At 36.7% G+C, this 19,947-nt stretch overlaps 1 protein-coding gene across 2 annotated transcripts; it reads left to right on the plus strand.

The window, feature by feature from the left end:
- Positions 1-1,629: 1,629 nt before the first annotated feature.
- Positions 1,630-10,232, plus strand: LOC110938222 (guanine nucleotide-binding protein subunit beta). 2 transcript variants are annotated; one of them, XM_022180678.2, is made up of 7 exons: positions 1,631-1,847; positions 1,918-2,012; positions 5,745-6,108; positions 6,315-6,375; positions 6,968-7,343; positions 8,449-8,562; positions 10,090-10,232. In XM_022180678.2, the coding sequence occupies exons 1-7, from the start codon at positions 1,742-1,744 to the stop codon at positions 10,123-10,125; spliced, it is 1,152 nt and encodes a 383-aa protein (XP_022036370.1). In that variant the 5' UTR covers positions 1,631-1,741; the 3' UTR covers positions 10,126-10,232. The 2 variants fall into 2 exon arrangements, with proteins under 2 accessions (XP_022036369.1, XP_022036370.1); XM_022180677.2 differs by lacking the exon at positions 10,090-10,232 and having other exon boundaries at positions 1,630-1,847; positions 8,449-8,797.
- Positions 10,233-19,947: the final 9,715 nt, after the last annotated feature.

Genomic DNA, 19,947 nt, shown 5'->3' on the forward strand with positions numbered 1-19,947 from the left:
AAAGTCTGGAAGAGAGATACTTAAGTACTGAAGGGCCTGTTGGAAGTCTACGTCAAGCTTAACAACCCCGCTGTTCCGAAGGATATGGTCTTGCAATACACACGACTGAGCTCTAGACGCCACAAAAGCATAAACTCCAACATCCCGAGCTGAGAAGAGGCCCAAACCCCCCAGACGCATCGGCAAAGATGCCAAACGCCACTGAAGGTCACCGAAGTAGGACCCCCCGCAAACAACAATGTCTTCTATAGCCTCTCGAAGACCATCATCAAAACAGGATACTGCATTGGCCATCAAGTGGGGTTGGCAGGCCCGCAACCCAAATAGTAACTTAACAACCCCGCTGTTCCGAAGGATATGGTCTTGTATTTTATTTTATATTATGTTATTTTAGTTTGATATTTTATAAGTTTTTGTGACTTGAAACCTATTAAGTCATCAACTTGATACACGACCAAAAAGTTGTTTTTTTTTCATTGTACCCATCAAGTTGTTTCTTTGCTTGATGAAATTAAAATTTATTATTTAACAGTTTGCAATCTTTATTCAAAGCTATTGTATTTTTGAGACGTTGCTTTATAAGATTCTATTATGCAAGCAGTATTGATGCTCGTATATGAAAAATAAAATGGATTGCTAAAAGAAATCAAACATGTCAAAAGAACCGGGTAAAACGAGGCAAATGACGATATATGTTACTAAACCATGTAACTATTTACAGGTAGAGGATCCTGTAAAAAGTGCTCAAAGTGTAAGAAGTGTGAGAAGTGTATTATAACACTATATATAATACTATATAACATCATATAAACACCGTATAACAATATGTAACACCATATAATACCATATAACACTATGTAACAGTAACACTATATATCATTATATAACAAATATAACACTATAGGTTGTCTAATAGCATGTCTATGATAGATGTATAGTGTTATATTTGTTATATAATGATATATAGTGTTACATAGTGTTATATGGTATTATATGGTGTTACATACTGTTATACGATGTTTATATGGTGTTATATAGTACTATATATAGTGTTATAATACACTTCTCACACTTCTTACACTTTGAACACTTTTTACAGGATCCTTACCCACTATTTACAATAGATATATTGTATTTGGTTCATGGCGTTATAGCCTAGTGACATTTTGGGGGTGAGATAAGACTTAGAGACCATTAAGTTTTGGGTTCAATTCCTAAAAGGGTTTTTTTTTTCTATATTTATTGGGTTTCCTACTGAATTGGTGTATTGATAATATTACCTTGTGGAGATGGATATGATCGGGTGATTCCGCTCGTGACACGATAATACTTCAGTGGTCCGTCACTGATCCTAATTGCCGTGTATTTGACATTTGCGACTATTCCTTACTTTTTTTCTTTTTCCCCATCAATTTACATTCAATATTTGATTTAGTTTTTCTTTATAACTTTGAGTAGTGCGAATGATTGAGATGATGTTAAATACTTTAAGATAAACGTGAGGTAAATGTGTAGGATTGGTTGAAAAAAAATCACCAAAAACGGTAAAAGAGTGAACCAGACAACTTTGAGTGTACTGATGCCACATCAGGCATGAGTGGGCCCGGAGAGATACTTCGATGATCTCAACGACAACCCCAATTCCGTTTTCCCACACAAACACTCACTTTCAAAAACCCTAATAATAATAATCCAATTTCATCACTCACCTGAATGCCGATGATAATCGAGCAGTAAAATAATGTCTGTTTCGGAGCTCAAACAACGCCACATCGCTGCAACGGAAACTGTAAACTCTCTTCGACAACGGTTAAACCAGAAACGTCTTCAACTTCTCGATACCGACAGTATGCTTTTTTTCAATTTCAAATTTCTACTCTCAGTGTTGTTGTTGTAATTTTACTATGTCTTGTGTAGTTGCTGGATATGCGAAATCGCTAGGGAAGTCTCCGGTTGCTTTCGGTCCGACTGATCTCGTTTGTTGTCGGACCTTACAAGGCCACACAGGGAAGGTATCCGTATCATTTCGAATTTCTGTTAACCAACCGAGCCCGAGCTTGTTTAAACTCAAGCTCGCCATTAGGGTTGTAGCAATAGATTGCGACAATTTTTTGTTTTTTTTTAATATAGAGTTAACTGCCCCCATTTTTTGTTCAGGTTTGGTTGAAAATGCCAATTCAGTAAAAAAAAAAATTGCGCCAATTCCGGGCCTCAACATTTTTGAAACGTGCCACTTCAATCCAAAAAGATAACGCCTTGCGCAAGTTCCTTCCTCAGCGTTTTTAACAGCGCGTTATCTTTTTGGACTTAAGTGGCACGTTTCAAAAATGTTGAGGACGGAACTGTCGCCAATTTTTTTTGGATTGAAGTGGCATTTTCCACCAAACCATAGGGACGAAAATGGCAGTTAACTCTTTAATATAAATAGCAATTAAATATAGCTACAAAATAGCTGGATTTTAGGTTTTTGTTAAATATACATGTAAAATAGCATATATTAGGGTATTTTGATACAGGGATATTGGATTTAAATAACCTCTAACTTTCACCTATTGGCTAATTGGCTGATAGTACTCTCAACTTTCGATTTGTACCACAATACTCCCAACTTTCAACTTATTTTCCTGTGGCACTCCAAACTAACTGAACCCTAACCCACTAGCTAATGTCAGATGACACGCCACTAAACAAGTGCCACATCAAATGTCACGTCACTAAACAAGTGCCACATCAGATGCCCCACCAACAAAAAGTGTAACGTCAGATGCCACGTCAGCAAAAAATTGACATGTCAGGTGCCACATCAGCATAAAAAAAGTCAAGTAAGATGCCACATCAGCAAAGAACTAGCTGGGTCAGGGTTCAGTTAGTTTGAGAGTGCCAAAGGAAAATAAGTTGAAAGTTGGGAGTGTTGTGGTACAAATCCAAAGTTGGGAGTGCTATCGGCCTATTGGTGAAAGCTGGGGTTATTTAAATCCAATATCCCTTTGATATAATATACATATAATTTTTAATTTTTTTTTTCTAGTGTATCACTATTTATAAAATAGCCGCCCGCTGTTTACTACTATTCGCTATGTAGCATATAGGTACCTTATCGCTATTTGACGCTATTCTCCATTAACAACTATGCCATTAGGGGACTAGGGGTGGAATCACTAGTGATGGATTCTATCACTCCCACTCTCCAATCAAATCATGACATGTCATCAACCATATTTCTATCACTAGTGATAGAAATGGACTAGGGGTGGAATCACTAGTGATGGATTCTATCACTCCCATTTTTTTTAATTTTCATTTTAAAATTAGAAAATAAAAATAAAACACTAAATTATAAATTTCATTAAACTTTAAAAAAAATTACATAACCAAATAAAAAAAAACAACTAAACCGATGGCATCTCCCAACCCCACTTTGCGCAAATCGCGCGCTTTTGTTCGATGACAATTGACTTGAACGGTTCGTCGAGATGGGCGTGTTTTTCACACAAGATTTTTAAATCATTTTGTCTTTCGATCGTTTTCAAGTGTTCCTTGTACGCCTGCTCCCGTTCAACTTTTAGGGTCATCATTGTTTCTTTTCTTTGTTCGGCCATCTTGTATTGGGTCATTTTCTCCTCTTCGATTCTAAAAATCGACTCCGCCACCGCCTCCTTCCCTTTGCTTGACGAATCACCACCTCGTCTGCGTCGTGGCCTTGTGGGTGTATCTTCCTCAACGGGCTCGTCAAGGGGTTCGTCTAGAGGCTCGTCGTTTAAGTTCATTTGGGGCAAGTTATCCGACGCGGAAGTCGTGTAGTTCCCCGAATCGGATGTCTTTGATCTTTTCGAACCGCCTCGATTTTTTGGAGCCGTAGGACCACGCGTGTCAACCAACTCAACGGGGACCCACTTCGGGTGATGTCTCGCAACTTCCCATGCCGCCACGTGTGGAAAAGTTCTCTTATGGTACGTTGTGCAATACATTTCGGTGGCTTGTTGCATGATCGTCGCCTCGCTCGCTCCACTTTGTGGGTTTCGGCTCTACAAAAAAAATAAAATATTAAAAAACTGTTTTCTACAAAAAAACTGTTTTTTTATAAAACTGTTTTTTTAATAATCTGTTTTTTTTATAAAAAAACTGTTTTTTTTATAAAAAACTGTTTTTTTTAATAAACTGTTTTTTATAAACTGTTTTTTATGAAAAAAACTGTTTTTTTATAAAAAACTGTTTTTTTTTATAAACTGTTTTTTATGAAAAAAACTGTTTTTTTATAAAAAAACTGTTTTTTTTTATAAACTGTTTTTATAAACTGTTATTTATAAAAAAACTGTTTTTTTTTTTATAAAAAACTGTTTTTTTTAATAAACTGTTTTTTTTAATAAAAAACTGTTTTTTTTATAAACTGTTTTTAATAAACTGTTTTTTTAATAAACAACTGTTTTTTTATAAACTGTTTTTTATAAAAAACTGTTTTTTTTATAAAAAACTGTTTTTTTTTATAAACTGTTTTTAATAAAAAAACATACCTTTTGAATGAAATAAGCGTTGAACTGGCTAATTTTCTGGTTCAAATCCGTCCACTTCGACGTCATTTTGTCCATGTTTCGGACATTTGCACCGGGAAGTTTCATAAAATGATTAATAACCCGTCTCCAAAACGCATCCCTTCGTTGCTCGTTCCCGTGTTTCCTACTCTCCGAGATGTGCAAATACGCCTTCGTCAACGAGACCTCCTCCTCGCTCGTCCAAGGTTGTCGGCCGATTGGAACGATTTCTTGAACCTCAACATTTTGTTCTTCTTCCTCTTCCTCTTCCTCTTCCTCCGCTTCTTCTTCCTCTTCCTCTTCCTCGTCCTCGTCAAGACTTGGTTGTGGTTCACGTGGTCCATTCCACGCTTTGGCAAAATGATGGATGAGGGTGTTGTCTTCTAGTAGAGGGTCGAGTGTGTGGGGTTGGGTTTGATACGTTTGCGATTGAAATTGGTGAGGTTGAAACGGTGGAACGAACGGTTGGTTATGGTACGTTTGCGATTGAAAGGGTGGATATTGTTGGGTTTGAAAGGGTGGATATTGTTGGGTTTGAAAGGGTGGGACTTGGTCGGGTTCGTCTTGCAACCTAAATCGATCGGGCTCACCAAGATTCGCTCGAACCTTGGGCCTTATTTTCTTCGTACCCGAACCGCCACCTCTTTTTTTCGATCCACCACCTCTCTTGCTTGAACCTTCCATATTTCTTGTAAAATAGTTGAGAGTTTTTTGAATTTTTTGTATTGAGTGTGAGAATTGTTGAGAGGTTTTTTGTATTGAGTGTATTGAAAATGTGGGTATTTATATAAAAACATCAATATTCAAACGGTCAAAAAATTGGAAAAAACGGTAAAAAGGCAACGTTCAAAAAAAAAACGGTCAAAAAAAGAAAAGTTTCACGCGTGCTCAGGTTAACGCGTTTACATTTCCACGCGTTATAAATGGAGTGGCGGCGGTGTAGCGTTCTTGTTTAACGCGTTATAAATGGCGATCACGGGACCGCCCCGTCCCCTCTTAACACACAATGATAATGAAATCGATGATTACCTGCATAAGCCTGATTTCCTTTAGTCTGGTCTGGTCCGGTCCGGTCCAAATGACCCGTTATCTAACTTTCTTGTTTTGCCACTCTACATCATCAAAAAAAGTTTGTTCTCTTTACTTATTTTTTTCAATGTACGTATTTATTATACCTCAACATACATAATTCAACAATTTCAAGAAACTTTTCAGGTTTATTCACTGGACTGGACTCATGACAAGAATCGAATAGTCAGTGCATCACAAGATGGCAGGTTAATAGTTTGGAACGCTCTCACAAGTCAGAAAACACACGCCATTAAACTACCATGTGCATGGGTGATGACATGTGCGTTCTCGCCACGTGGACAATCGGTTGCATGTGGCGGACTTGATAGTGTATGCTCCGTTTTTAATCTTAGCTCACCAACTGATAAAGATGGTAATATACCGGTATCAAGAATGCTTAGTGGTCACAAGGGTTATGTGTCATCTTGTCAATATGTTCCTGAGGAAGATAATTATTTAATTACAAGCTCTGGTGATCAGACGTGTGTGTTGTGGGATATTACTACTGGACTCCGAACAGTGGCGGATCTTGCCCGTTGAACCTGCCAGGGCCGAAAGACACGGGCACTAAAATTAGCACTACGGCCGAAAAACTTGCCAGGGCCGAACATAGTATATATACAAAATTTCGATCGAAATACGGAAAATTAGCACTACGGCCGAAAAACTTGCCAGGGCCATGGCCCTGCCACTAGTCCACTAAGATCCGCCCTTGACTCCGAACTTCTGTTTTTGGAGGCGAGTTTCAATCGGGACATACTGCTGATGTTTTAAGGTAGTTTGTTTATCTCAACCGGGCTGGTTGGGTAATGAGTCGGCCGTCGGGTCAGATTGACCCGAAACATTATTTTCCCAAAAGTTTTTAATTTTTCTAGAGTAAAACGCCATTTTCGTCCCTGAGGTTTGGCCAGTTTTGCGACGTTCGTCCAAAGGTTTGTTTTTCCGCATCTGGATTCAAAAGGTTTAAATTCTTGCTATTTTCATCCGGCTCGTTAACTCCATCCATTTTTCTTCGTTAAATCAGGGGTATTTCCGTCTGTTTTGCTAACTTAAAGGGCAATTTGGTCTTTTCCACTTTATGTACAAGCATAATGTACAAGTATTCAAAATCCTTTAGTTTAAGTTAACAAAAAAAGACAGAAATACCCCTGACTTAACGGAGAAAAATGGATGGAGTTAATGAGCCAGATGAAAATGGCAAGATTTCAAACCTTTTGGATCTAGATGCGGAAAACAAACCTTTGGACGAAAGTCGCAAAACTGGCCAAACCTCAGGGACGAAAATGCCATTTTACTCATTTTTCTATGAACAGTTATGGGTATCTAAATTATATTATTTAAACATTATTTTATGGTTTTTTTTTCAGTGTTTCAATCAATAGCTCAAATACACGAATGTTTGTGTCGGGCTCTTGTGACGCAACTGCGCGCCTTTGGGACACTCGTGTTGCAAGTAGAACAGTAAGAACGTTTCACGGTCACGAGGGTGATGTTAATTCTGTAAAATTCTTTCCTGACGGAAATAGATTTGGAACCGGATCAGATGATGGAGCTTGCAGACTATATGACAGCAGAACCGGACACCAGTTACAAGTTTACTCCCCACCACAACAGCAGCAGCAAGGTGGCACTGGTACTGATGCACCTATGGTAACTTCTATTGCGTTCTCCATATCGGGCCGGCTTCTCTTTGCTGGATATTCTAATGGTGACTGTTTTGTATGGGATACTTTATTAGCAAAGGTGAATGTTAACTGTTATAATTTTTTTTTTAAATTTTAGTTGAGGGGTAATGTATAGATAGGCCTAACGGTGCAAACGAGCCGAGCCCGAGCTTGAGCTCGGCTCGATTCGAACTTTATTTCTAAAGCTCGAGCTCGGCTCGAAGGTAATTTTTCAAGCTCGAACTCGGCTCGGGCTCGACTCGTTTAGTATTTATTAATTAATTTATATTAATTATAATTATTACTATACATATAATTTAGTTTTTTTTTATATTTATATAAATGGTAATTATTATTATATAAATATATGTTTAATATAATAATAAAAAATATATAAACAAAAAGCTCGTTTAGGCTCGCGAGCCGGCTCGAGCTCGATAAGCGAAGCTCGGGCTCGGGCTCGTTTATTAAACGAGCTTGTTTTTAGGCTCGGGCTCGTTCGAGCTTTTTTTCGAGTCGAGCTCGAGTAGCTCGCGAGTAGCTCGGCTCGTTTGCACCCCTAGATAGGCCACTTAAATACTAGAGTAAGTACACGGATGGTCCCCGTTGTTGACCAAAATTTTGGATTTGGTCCTTAGGCCTTAGCTTTTTGAAAGTACACAGATAGTCCCCGTGGTTTGCACTTTGTAACGCATTTAGTCCCTAACTTTTGCCAAAAGTACATGGCTGGTCCCTGTGGTTTGCACTTTGTAACGCATTTAACCCCTAACTTGGACATGTTAAAACGTTTAGAGTTGTCAGCTGAGGACTAGATACATTACAAAATGCAAACCACAGGGTCCGTCCGTGCATTTAGCCAGTTCATAAATTTAAAGTTCTGTCACATCTGTAGTTGTAAAAAACTAAAAATTACTAGAATACCCCTGGATCTACTCAAAACATCAACTCTATCGTATCATAAACACATGTTTGAGTAGAAATAGGAGTATTTATGTCGTTTCACAGCTCTAGAAGCAACAAAAGCTTCAAATTTCGGGCGATTTTATTATGTTACGATTTTCCTGCACATTTTTCGCTAGAATCGATGTAAACAAAATCAAATTGATACTTGGATGGCCTATTTATGCATTATTATACCTTATTATGTTTTATATAATTAAGCAGATATATATGTCTTATAATAGGTGATTTTGAACTTGGGGTCACTTCATAACTCGCACGAGGCCCGTGTCAGTTGTTTGGGTTTATCTTCTGATGGCAGTGCATTGTGCACAGGAAGTTGGGATACGGATCTCAAGGTTAGCTCAAACTCGGTTTTCCGATGCATATTGTCATGAAATCTTTTATGGTATTTTATAGAGGTGGCATAACGGGTAGGCTAGGTAATGGGCAGTGTTGTAAGAATCGCTAGGCGCTAGTTGGCCGGTGGGGTACGGATTAATCGGATTGGGAATTTTATATGTAATCTTCAGATTTATATATATACGCACACATTTTTATGTGTAATTTTTTTAGCAAGCCAAGTTTTAAGCCCTCATTGGCTCGTTTTTTTAAGTAGACAAGATCAATCACCGATTATTTACAAGGTTAGGCCGGGAAATGGTCGGAGTTTGTCCGAAATTGTCGATTTTGGCCGATTAGGACTGCCTAGGGCTGCCGTTGACCATCTATCAATTAATTGGCCGATTTGAGGAAAATTACCCGGTGAACCTCCGACTAGCGAATAGCGATAAATCGGATGCTAGTCGGGATTTTAACAACCATGGTAATCGGTCAAAACTAATTGGGTTTGGGAATCACCAACATTTTTGGCCTTCTTTTTAATTTGCAAATAAAAAATTATTAAAACACTAATACAATTTTGTTTGTAAGTAATTGATTTAGGACATCGTAAGCATTTGAGTATTGGTTAGACCATGCGTAGTCGTTGGAGTGAATAATGCCCATGTGGCAGCCCAGTCAGCAATGGGGCATTATTGGGCGTTTTTACAAAATGGGTGTAGTGGGGATTGGAGCATTATGTTAAATGAGATGTAAAATAATTAAATAAAACAAAAACCCTCAAAAAAATCTTATTGGATAACAAAAAGGGAGATGGAAGGTGATTGGACAAGGAGAAGGGGTTCAAAAAACGCCAAGGGGGCTTTTTTCGCGAATAATGCCCAATAACGCCGGGGTGTAATGGTTTGGGGGCGTGATCCGGCGTTTTTTCTGAATTTTATTTAAAACAAACGCCCCATTACGGGTGGTCTTAGACAACTTCTGCCATATATACCCGATCAACCCGTTTGACCCGTTATTAGTTTTAAGTAGTCATTTAATCTCAATTAACGCCCCGCTTGCGGTATGCGCATATAATGTATATATGTGTGGGCGCTCAGGCGGCAAACGTAAAAGTGCACTAATTTTAACGTTATTTTACTATTTTTCTGAAAAATAACGTTAAAAGAGGAGGATGGTTAATCATGCATCATGTGTTTGCGTTGATGACCGAAAGACAAGGGGGTACATGCACTAACCGGCATTTGTCTCAATTGCTGAGTGTTATGTGCCTTATGTCCAATGCTTGATGCAAAACTACTATCGAGCCGAGGGTCTCATTGGAAGCAACCTCTCTCTATTCCAACGGGGTAGAGGTAAGGCTCTCTCTATTCCTATGGATAATTATATGGACTAGTCAAAAGCGGTTTGATTTGGGTTGTTAGTGTTACTTTAATTGTCATCTCCAGAATTTGGAACATGTCATTAGGTTGTCAGTTATAACCTCTTTTCATCGGTCTGAAAAATTAGATTATTCTAATATTTATGATACATTTTGGTTACAGATTTGGGCTTTTGGTGGACACAGAAAAGTGATTTGAATGAAGAGATCATATCAGATGTAATGTACATGTAATGTAACCATATTAGTGTATGTTGTTAACCTTTGTTTGTGAAAGTGGAACGAACGTTAATGGTTTGAGTAGTAGCAATGTTCGTATTCTTATTTATTTATTTATTTTTTGGCTAAATTGCACTTTTCGTCCTTTATGTTTCAGGGTTTCTGCAAGCGCTGTCCTTTAAGTTTAAAAATTACACTCTATGTCCTTTATCTTTGCAACCTATAACGGGCGGTGTCCTTTCTCATAAACCCAGTTAACTTTTTATGTTAAAACCCCTTTTTGTAAAGCTCCTTAACAACAAGGACCATATGTATAATTTTACCGTCTTCCCCAACCCTAACTCTACTGATCTCTTCAAATCATTCATCTAAGGGGGTGTTTGGCCTAGCTTTTTTATCCAAGCTTATAGCTTTTTTAGTTTATTTTTACAAAATAAGCACTAATGGGTGTTTGGTTTAGCTTTTTAAGTTTATGCTTATTAGCTTATATAAGCTAATTCCAAGAAGCTTATGGGAACATGGTTTTTTAGCTTATTTGAATAAGCTTATTTGAAGAAGATGGTTTTTTACCCATTACACACAATGATATTATACCCCTTCCCATAATGCAAAATAACTTAACAAACAACTAAAGATTAATTATTAATTATTAACTTGTAGAATAAAAGCTAATCCAAACACTTAAAAATAGCTTATCAAATGAAAGAAAATAAGCATCAGCTACTTTAAAATATAAGCATAAGCCAAAAAAAAATAAAAGCTAGGCCAAACACCCCTTAAATCTCTGTACTCTGGATCTATATATTACAATACACACACATCATTCAACTTCACCAACAATAACCGCCTCAATCATTCAACATCCACACCTCTATTCAGATCTGCTTCCTCAAATGGACGATTTCGGATTCAAACCACAAGGGAAAGCCGCTCCGATGAAAGCCGTCTTGTCTTTGAGTCGTTTCAACCTGTTTTTCTTGTGACAAATCCCTCTATTACACTCGATTTGCCCTCTGTGAGTTAAGATTAACAGAGGGCTTGACTTTGATGTGCAATGAGGTCTGTTTTGTGTTCAATTTGATGTTAATTCAATCGATCTATGTGGGTTTATGGATTTTGATGTAATGATGTCATTACAATTATTGTGGAATTTTAGGTGATTTTTTTACCTTAGTTTTTTTTTGGGGTATTTTGAATATCTGAGTTACTGAAAATGGTTGGATTATTGGATCATAAGGCAATCTTTATTGGTTGAATTGCTTATATCTTCTTGTTTGCATTATGTTGCTGTGTTTCATTGTTGGATGAGATCTTTTTTTTTAAATAACTCAAAATTTAAGGGTTTAGTAAGCAGTCTTTTTAGATGATCTTATATGATGATCTTATATGCGACTAGTTATAACTTATATAACAGTTAAGATGAAAATAGTTATAAGGGGTTTTTCAACGACAATGGAATTAAGCAAATTGTTAAGCTACATGAATGATGTGTGTTCATTTTCTGGAACTATGAATCTATTATGGTGTGTGTAAGATATCGACCTGGATGCTTGTTACTCTCCATGTCACAGGAACAAGTCTATTTCATAATCAAACCCAAAAGAGGGCAAATCGCGTGTAATAAAGGGATTTGTCACAAGAAAAACAGGTTGAAACGACTCAAAGACGAAGACGAAGTACTGGGTTCGCCGGAATTGGTAGTGCTTACCGGATTACCATCGAAGTAACGAGATACATGCTGAAAATTCGTTGTTAAGTTGTTATAAGATGGAGATGATGTTTATTGCGAAAGAAACGGACTGAAAAGGCGTAGAAATGGGGTTCCGGAGTTGCTGGAATCCGGCGAAATTGCCGACCGGATAAACGTAGAAGATGGCGGCTGATGCTTTTGTTTTATTTTTGAATGTTTCACTTTTTTACATAAAAGGTCCCTCATGTTTGAAGTTGAGAGAGACAAGGAGTTTTAACATAAAAAGTTAATTGGGTTTATGAGAAATGACACCGCCCGTTATAGGTTGCAAACATAAAGGACATAGAGTGTAGTTTTTAAACTTAAAGGACAAAGCCTGCAAAAACCTTGAAACATAAAGGACGAAAAGTGCAATTTAGCCTTATTTTTCAGTAAACATATGACCACAACGATCTCTTTAGAAAGAACATATTGTTATTTCACTTATTTGAGTTAATCTCACGAATGAACATATGAATACAGAGAATAACAAAGTGTCTTTTTGTAGGTGTGATGACCTCAACAAATCACCCTCTAGTTTAACGAGTTGTTACTCGGATAGTCCCTGTAGTGGATGTCCGTTAGTTTTTTCCGTTAAGTCCATCTGAAATTACCTATTTACCTCTCCCTTTAAAAAAACAAATATAGATTATTGAAAGTGTGGGCCCACCCTATTCAACCCCCTTTTAAACAACTAGCCACCCACCTCCACCGCCACCCACACCCACAATCACCGTAGCCACCCTACCCCTTGGCCGCGGGGCACCACCTCCGCCGGGCAAATTACATGTTTGCTCCAGAGGCAACCCCACAATCAAACATGGATTTGGGGAAAAGACTTGTTTGATATTTAGTTTACATAATTTTTGCAGGAAGCAACAAAGGGTAATCTTTAAAAAGCCAAAGCAGATGTTGAAGATGATATCGAAAACGTGGCTTGCTGTAAATAATTCCCTGTCATTCCCTAAAGAAAAAGACGATTATATATATTAATTCAGATGGAAAATGTGGCTTGCTATGACTTTGGAAACCGCTAATTATGCGGCTAATTAATGCTAAATTGAAATCAACTTGTTCCTAAGTTAATGTAGAAATTAACGTGGGCAGAAGCATGTTTTAACCAGGTGAGTGTGGATAGTTCGTATCTGGAGGGATGTTTATAGGCGATGGGGGGAACCCAATCAATTTGTCGTCGTTTTCAAGACACCAGACCTACACCATCGTTCAACTTGTATACCTCCTGCGAAGGGCAATCGTCTACCCAATCTGGACCGCCCAACAACATCGTCTAGAGGAACTGAGAATCGCAGTCCGGTTACTTAGGTTTCTTCGAGAAAGAGTTGGGGTTGGGGCGGTGATGCACGATTGGTGATGGTCATAAAACTCGTCTTTCCGTTAACATCGGCGAAAAGGGGGTGAGGTTTGGGTGGTGCTTGATGGAGAAAGGGTAATGGCAGAGGGTGGGTGTTTGTCCGGCGGTCAAGGGGTAGGGTGGCTATGGTGATGGTGGGTGTGGGTGGCAGTGGAGGTGGAGGTGGGTAGCAGGTTGTTTATAAGGGATGTACGTAAATAGGGTGGGCCTACACTTTTAATAATCCATATTTGTTTTGCTTAAAGGGCAATAGGTAATTTCAGATAGACTTAACGGAAAAAACTAACGGACATCCACTCCAGAGACTATCCGAGTAACAACTCGTCAAACCATAGGGAGCACCGGTGTAATTTCCAAAAGTTGGGGACTATAGGTGTTATTTTACAAAACCACAGAGACTATCCGCGCATTTTACTCTAAAACATTTAAACCGAAGATAATAAGTATCACATGTTATTTCAACATCCCCTCAGTTTAAATGTGTAAACAGTTTTTTTTAAGTCTCAAAGACTTACGCATTTTAGAATAACCTTTGGGTAACAACCCATTGGTAAACAAGTCTGACTTGACTTCAACTGTCTTGATAATACCAGATGCTATTTTTTCTCTTAGGAAAAATAAGTAACTTCAAAGTGCGTGCTATTATCGTGGAACACAGGATTAGCAGGTATAGAAAGAGCTGCACTGTTATCACGTTTTAAAGTGACTGGAAGATCAATCTTACCTTCCCATTCTCTTAAAATGTTCACCAATCAAAACACCTCACAAGAGGCACTGCACATTGACATGTACTCTGTTTCAACAGAGGATCTTGAAACCACACTTTGTTTCTTGCTTTTCTAAGAAATAAAAGACTCTCCAACAAATATTCAAAAACCAGTGACACACCTTCTACTATCCACACATTTTGCCCAAATCAGCAAAAGCTGTCAACCGGAAAGAATTGCCCTTTTTGAAGTATCTAAGTAGTTTGAAAGCTATCTGAGTATGAGCCTCAGTTGGCTTATGCATATATTGAGATAAATAGTGAACGGTCTAATGTGAGATAAGTAAATCAATTTACCTATCAACTTTTGATACTCGGTAACATCAACAACTTTCAACTCTTCTATTTTACTCAAATTAGTTAAAACATGATTTTGTTCTATAAGACAATTTCATACAATACTCATTCAATAAGTCTATACAATACTTCCTTTAAGAAAGAGAAACACCATTATCATTTTTAATAACTTCAATTCCAAGAAAAAAAATTCAACAAACCAAGATCTTTAATTAAGAATTCAATATGTAACAAGGACTTTATTTTATTTATTTCCTCTTGACTATATCCAGTCAAAACAATGTCATCAACCTAAACCAAAAGAATAATAAAAATAAGAACTCTTGGGATTGGTTTAAGGGGTGGTGGAACCAACCAGTAGATGCCTTGGCATCCCACTCATTTCCTTTTTTAATTGTTTTATCGATATATAGAATTTGAAATTGAAACTAGGCGAGTAGGCGGCGATCACTAGTTTGATCTTTGAATTGAGCGGGTTTTACCTCATCGCACTATCGTGCCTTCGGGCGAGTGTTCATGGGATTCGGTCCTAGATGAGGGTTTTCCCCGGTTCGGAAGGCGAGTATATCTGTAACAACTCTCGCTAAAATTACTATTTCTCATTTTATTTATGTCTATTAGGAAACCCTAATTGAGACCCCCAAGAAGTAGGACATGACCCATAATTTTCAGAACAATCGAAGCTAGGATCAGGCCCCCTAAAACTCAAGGGGGGTATCCCGTAATTGATATTTATCCACGAAAACGCTTGTAAAACGCGAATTTCGTCGAATGTTGACTCACCTGGGCTAAGTGGACACGAGGCTACCCTACCCTAAAAGGGTAGCCGCCGCGCCACGCGACAGGGACCATTTTTCAGTATATATATCAGGGGTTTGGCACTTGCATGGTTGCGTTGTTACGGCGGAAAAATTCGTTACGTACGAAAAGTTATTCACTGTTTCGTTCAAAAACACACACAAGCACGAATCTCTGCTGCGACAACAGGGTAATAACTCGATCACTGCTACGATACAATGTCCGATCGATTGAAACCGATCCGATGGATGTTTAACTGCTGCCCGAATCCGGGCTATACTTTGTCATTCGTCGTGAGGGTTTTGATTTCGTGAGTTTATCGTAAAAAGTTGTATTAAGTTACTGACCTAGTTTCGTGTGCATTGTTATTTAACTAGGTTACAAGGCTAAATCAGTAGGCAAAGTTCTATCCAACTAAACTTGCAATGTGAGTCATTCTCTTTTTATCAAAGTGCTTTACAAAACCCTAAATGTTTTCCAATTATATTTTGCAGTGATTAAGTCTTTGCTAATCTTTAATTACTGGCAGTATGTGAGGGTTTTGTGCACATTACTACTAACGATTTATCACTTTAGGTGGGCGAGCCTAATTAGTGATATGTCCACAGTCATAGATTCGGTCAAGTGACAGCTGAACCAACTAATTATATGATATGGGCAAATATAAAAACCCTTAATGCTGTAAATTTATAACAATGTGTCTTTTGTGCAAATTGAATGACTCGCCCGTATTTCCCCGCTGATAAAATCTTTTTAAACATGTTTCAGGTGACTACTGGTGAATTAGGAAAAAGGTGTCGGGTAGCACACCAACTTGAAGAATGTGGCTAGTAAATAAAATAAATAAACATGTTTTTGTAAAACGGAAATTTCTCAGTGAAGTTACCCTTATTGTAAATTACGGGTTTGTCCCAAAATGTGAAATAAAATAAGTGGGCATTTTTTCAGTTTTAAAAGATCATGTTAAACTTTCCGCTGCCAGAATAAACAATACCATGGGTTTCTGTCCCGCGACTCCTGAAACGGGTAAAACCGAGTCGGGGGCCATGACAGTATCCTGATATGGTGAATTTCACCGATAGACTATTTGGAGGATTCGTTAGCTGTTCAAAAAATATAAGTAATAATTTAGGATTACGAGTCGTTCCAAAAGGGAAATTTCATAATTAATAATTAAATTTATCGTTAAGAAGTTAATTAAAGCTTCAAGACTACATTTAATTACAATTATGACATTCTTTTCCTTGGTTTACTATGACACTCCCAAAAAAGATTGAACAATCTCTTTGTATGTATATATAGTGTTTAATAAAGTTTATATCCATTTTCAACGATCTCTTTGTATGTATATTCAGTGTTTATATTCCGATAGCAAACTTCAAACTAATCTAAACATGAATTCGAGTTAACAACTACACATTTCATTTTGTAAATAAATAAACAGATAAATAAAGTCATTTGTTGTGTTTGTTTTAGTTGAGTAAGTTTGAATGCTCACAAACTAAATGATTAATAAAACCCATCTTTTTTAATGAGAAATTTGGATCACTGACGAACCACTGAAGTATTATCGTGCCACAAGCGGAACCACCCGATGATATCCAATATTTTAAACTCGCTTGTAACTTTATGGTTGTACGCTTGTACTAACGACTTTGAGAATAAGATAGAATAATATACTCTTCATGTAATTAGTTGTTCTAAGGCCACAGGGTGTAGTTTAGCACCACCCTGCCACCTAGACAACTATAGCGCCCCAGGGCGCCATCAGCCACCCCCGACCGCCATGGAGGAAGCGCTATCCACCCTCCGCGAGCACGCTAACGCTAGAAAATGGCTTTGAAGGTGGGCCCATTCTTTTCAACCAATCAAATCTCTTCTCTTTATTTTTTTATTTTGTTTAATAGTGGGCTTTAAAGGGGCTTTAAACCATTGCATGCAAGTTAAAGGGAGAAACTTTAAAACTCTCTATGTGACATGGCACCGATGTGACGCTAATGTGACGTGATAAAGCCTCTAGAGGCTTGATACCACACTATCCGGTCTAAGTGTGAATTAATTTATAACACTGATGTGAATCAAACACAATTTCTAGTTAAAGTTTTTTTTTTTTTTTAAACGGGCTTAGATCAGTTTGTATCAAATCTACAAACACGTTTAACAAAAATGTGTTGAGTTCTCGTTTTCCCATTTACACGTTTATTTTTTTAGTTTTACTTTGAAATGTGTATATACATAAATTTTCTGTGGAGAACAATATATAAATCGGCGAAAATGACTTATGAAAAATATGAGGGAACAAAAGAGTAAATAATAAATAATAACAAAAGTAACAATAAAACAAAATATGGGTAGTTGAAATCAAAAAGAAAAATATAAGATAATACGTATTCAAAACATCAGTTTTTTAAAACAAGTAATTTATTGCACGTGGCCCCATTGATTATCTACATATACAATTACAAGATGGGGGAAATATACAATTACAAGATGGGGGAATAGTGCCAGGCAGCTGCCTGGCACTCCCCCATTGGACCAACCTTTTTTTAATTTTATTTTATTTCCAGTTTAAAATTACGTTTTTGTCCTTCGTTTAAAAATACGTTTTTGCCCCCAGTTCAAAATAAAATAATAATTTCGCCCCTAGCTCAAAATTACGCTTTTGCCCTCGGTTCAAAAACTCATTTTTAATTTTGAACTCAGTTTAAATTTACGGTTTTGCCCTTCGTTTAAAATTACGGTTTTGCCCCCAGTTCAAAATAAAATTTTTGTTTTCCCTCTACCTTAAAATTACGATTCTGCCCTCAGCTCAAAATTACGTTTTTGCCCACAGTTCAAAATAAAATTATGATCCCCCCCCCTCCCCCAAGCTCAAAATTATGATTTTGCTCTCAGTTTAAAATTATGATTTCGTCTCTAGCTCAAAATATAATTACGATTTTGCCCTCTATACAAACATACATGTTATGAGAGAGAAATATTCGGTTTATTGCCCCGCAACGCGGGCGGGGCAAAAACTAGTGTATTACATAACTTCACAAATTCACTACCTAAAACTTCAAACAAATACCTTCAGCCCTTATTTGACTTCTTCACTCCAGTACATAAGCCATAAGGCCCTGCTGATAAGGTAGCGGTCATGTGTATCCAAATTATTAGGTATGGGCTTGTAAATTAATCAAACAATTATTCATTCATTTAAAATTAACCAAACATGAACACGTAATTAAATTAATTCTTTTGTTTAAGTTCGTTTATTAAAAAATGGGTATGTTCATGTTCATTTTTGTTTTTGTTTTTTTTCATTTAAAACCTAAATATATAGTTTATGAATGTAAACGAATATAAAAAAACAAACTTAAGCGAACATAATTGAACAAACATAAATGAACATAAATGACCAAACATAAACGAACATAAATTAGCCTTTTTATATAAATTATTGATTACTTACGATAAGTTCTATTCTAAAATCCAGTTTTATTAATAAAAAAACACAATTATCAATTATTTATATTCATATCAGAAGTTAGAAAGCTCATTTAATGTTTATAACTATAACTGCTATTGTATTTATTAAAGTATAAACAAACTTAAATGAACATAAATGAAAATTAATGAACGAACATAAACAGATGTTTCCAAACATAAATGAACGAACCACACGTGTGTTTATATTCATTCGTGAATAGGAGAATCCAGGGCCGTCTTCGAAAATGTTAAAAGAAATTTGGGCCCTGTGCGAGACAAAAGAAAAAGGGCCCTACACGCCCTAGTAAAACAAAAATTCAGTGCCGTTGTGTCACTCAACAATTCGATCAAACCCGAGTACGAGTACTATAACAAACCGAACAAATTCAGGTCGATTCGAATAATTTGTAAAAAAAAAATATTTTAGAAGTTAAGGAAAAAAATAAAATATTTTATAATTAATAATAATATTATACAATAAAAGAATTTGGTAAAAAAGAAAAAGAAAATTTAAGGGAATAGAAAAAGAAAACTTGAGTTAAACATAGCAGAAGAAAGAATACTTCTTTTGTCATTAAATGAAGTGTTGTGGGCATTTAATTTAGGACACTGAGTACGAAAATTGTAAAAAACGTTAACTGCAAGCTTCGACCTTGTAACCAACGACTTAAAAACCATCTTTTTTACCACTCAACTGCAACTGTTACTTTGTTATAAACATATGGTTATAATTATATATATTGAATATTATGTAAAAATTATATAAAAATTTACGGGCCCTTTTTCGTTTTTGGCCCTGAGCCGTCGCCCATCCGGCACATGCTTATAGCCGGCCCTGGGAGAATCAATCAGCAGAGAGAGCCCCCTTCCCATTGTTGTCTCTAACTATTATGTTCATTCTTTTATTGAATAAAGAACATAAACTAACTTCCCGTTGAACAAGCTCATGAATATTTCATTTGCAAGCCTAGTTCAATATATCATGGCAAAATTTAAACATTAAAAGAGAAGTAATTAAAAAACGGTAATTCGTTATGTAGATTTGTATTTTTGTTGTAATTGTAAATTTGTAATTTCAAAGTATTAGTATACAAAAATTATTCTGGTTAAATCAGTCGTTTTTTAAATGTGTTGCGTTTCGGTTCTCATCTATGATAAAATTTTCAGATTAGTATCGTATTTGGGTTCGTGTAAAATTTTAAAGCATGTTTCAGTTTGACCCATTAACCCACGAACACGACCCGTTTAACACCCCCACATTTAACTAATCTGGATAGTGCAATGTATAAAATCTACAAATTGACCTTTATAGATATTATTTAGAACCATGTGTAAAAGAGTCCATGTATGGATTATTTTTCTAGTTTTA

The sequence above is a fragment of the Helianthus annuus genome, chromosome 4 (genome assembly GCF_002127325.2).
Source record: "Helianthus annuus cultivar XRQ/B chromosome 4, HanXRQr2.0-SUNRISE, whole genome shotgun sequence".
Lineage (NCBI taxonomy): Eukaryota > Viridiplantae > Streptophyta > Magnoliopsida > Asterales > Asteraceae > Helianthus > Helianthus annuus.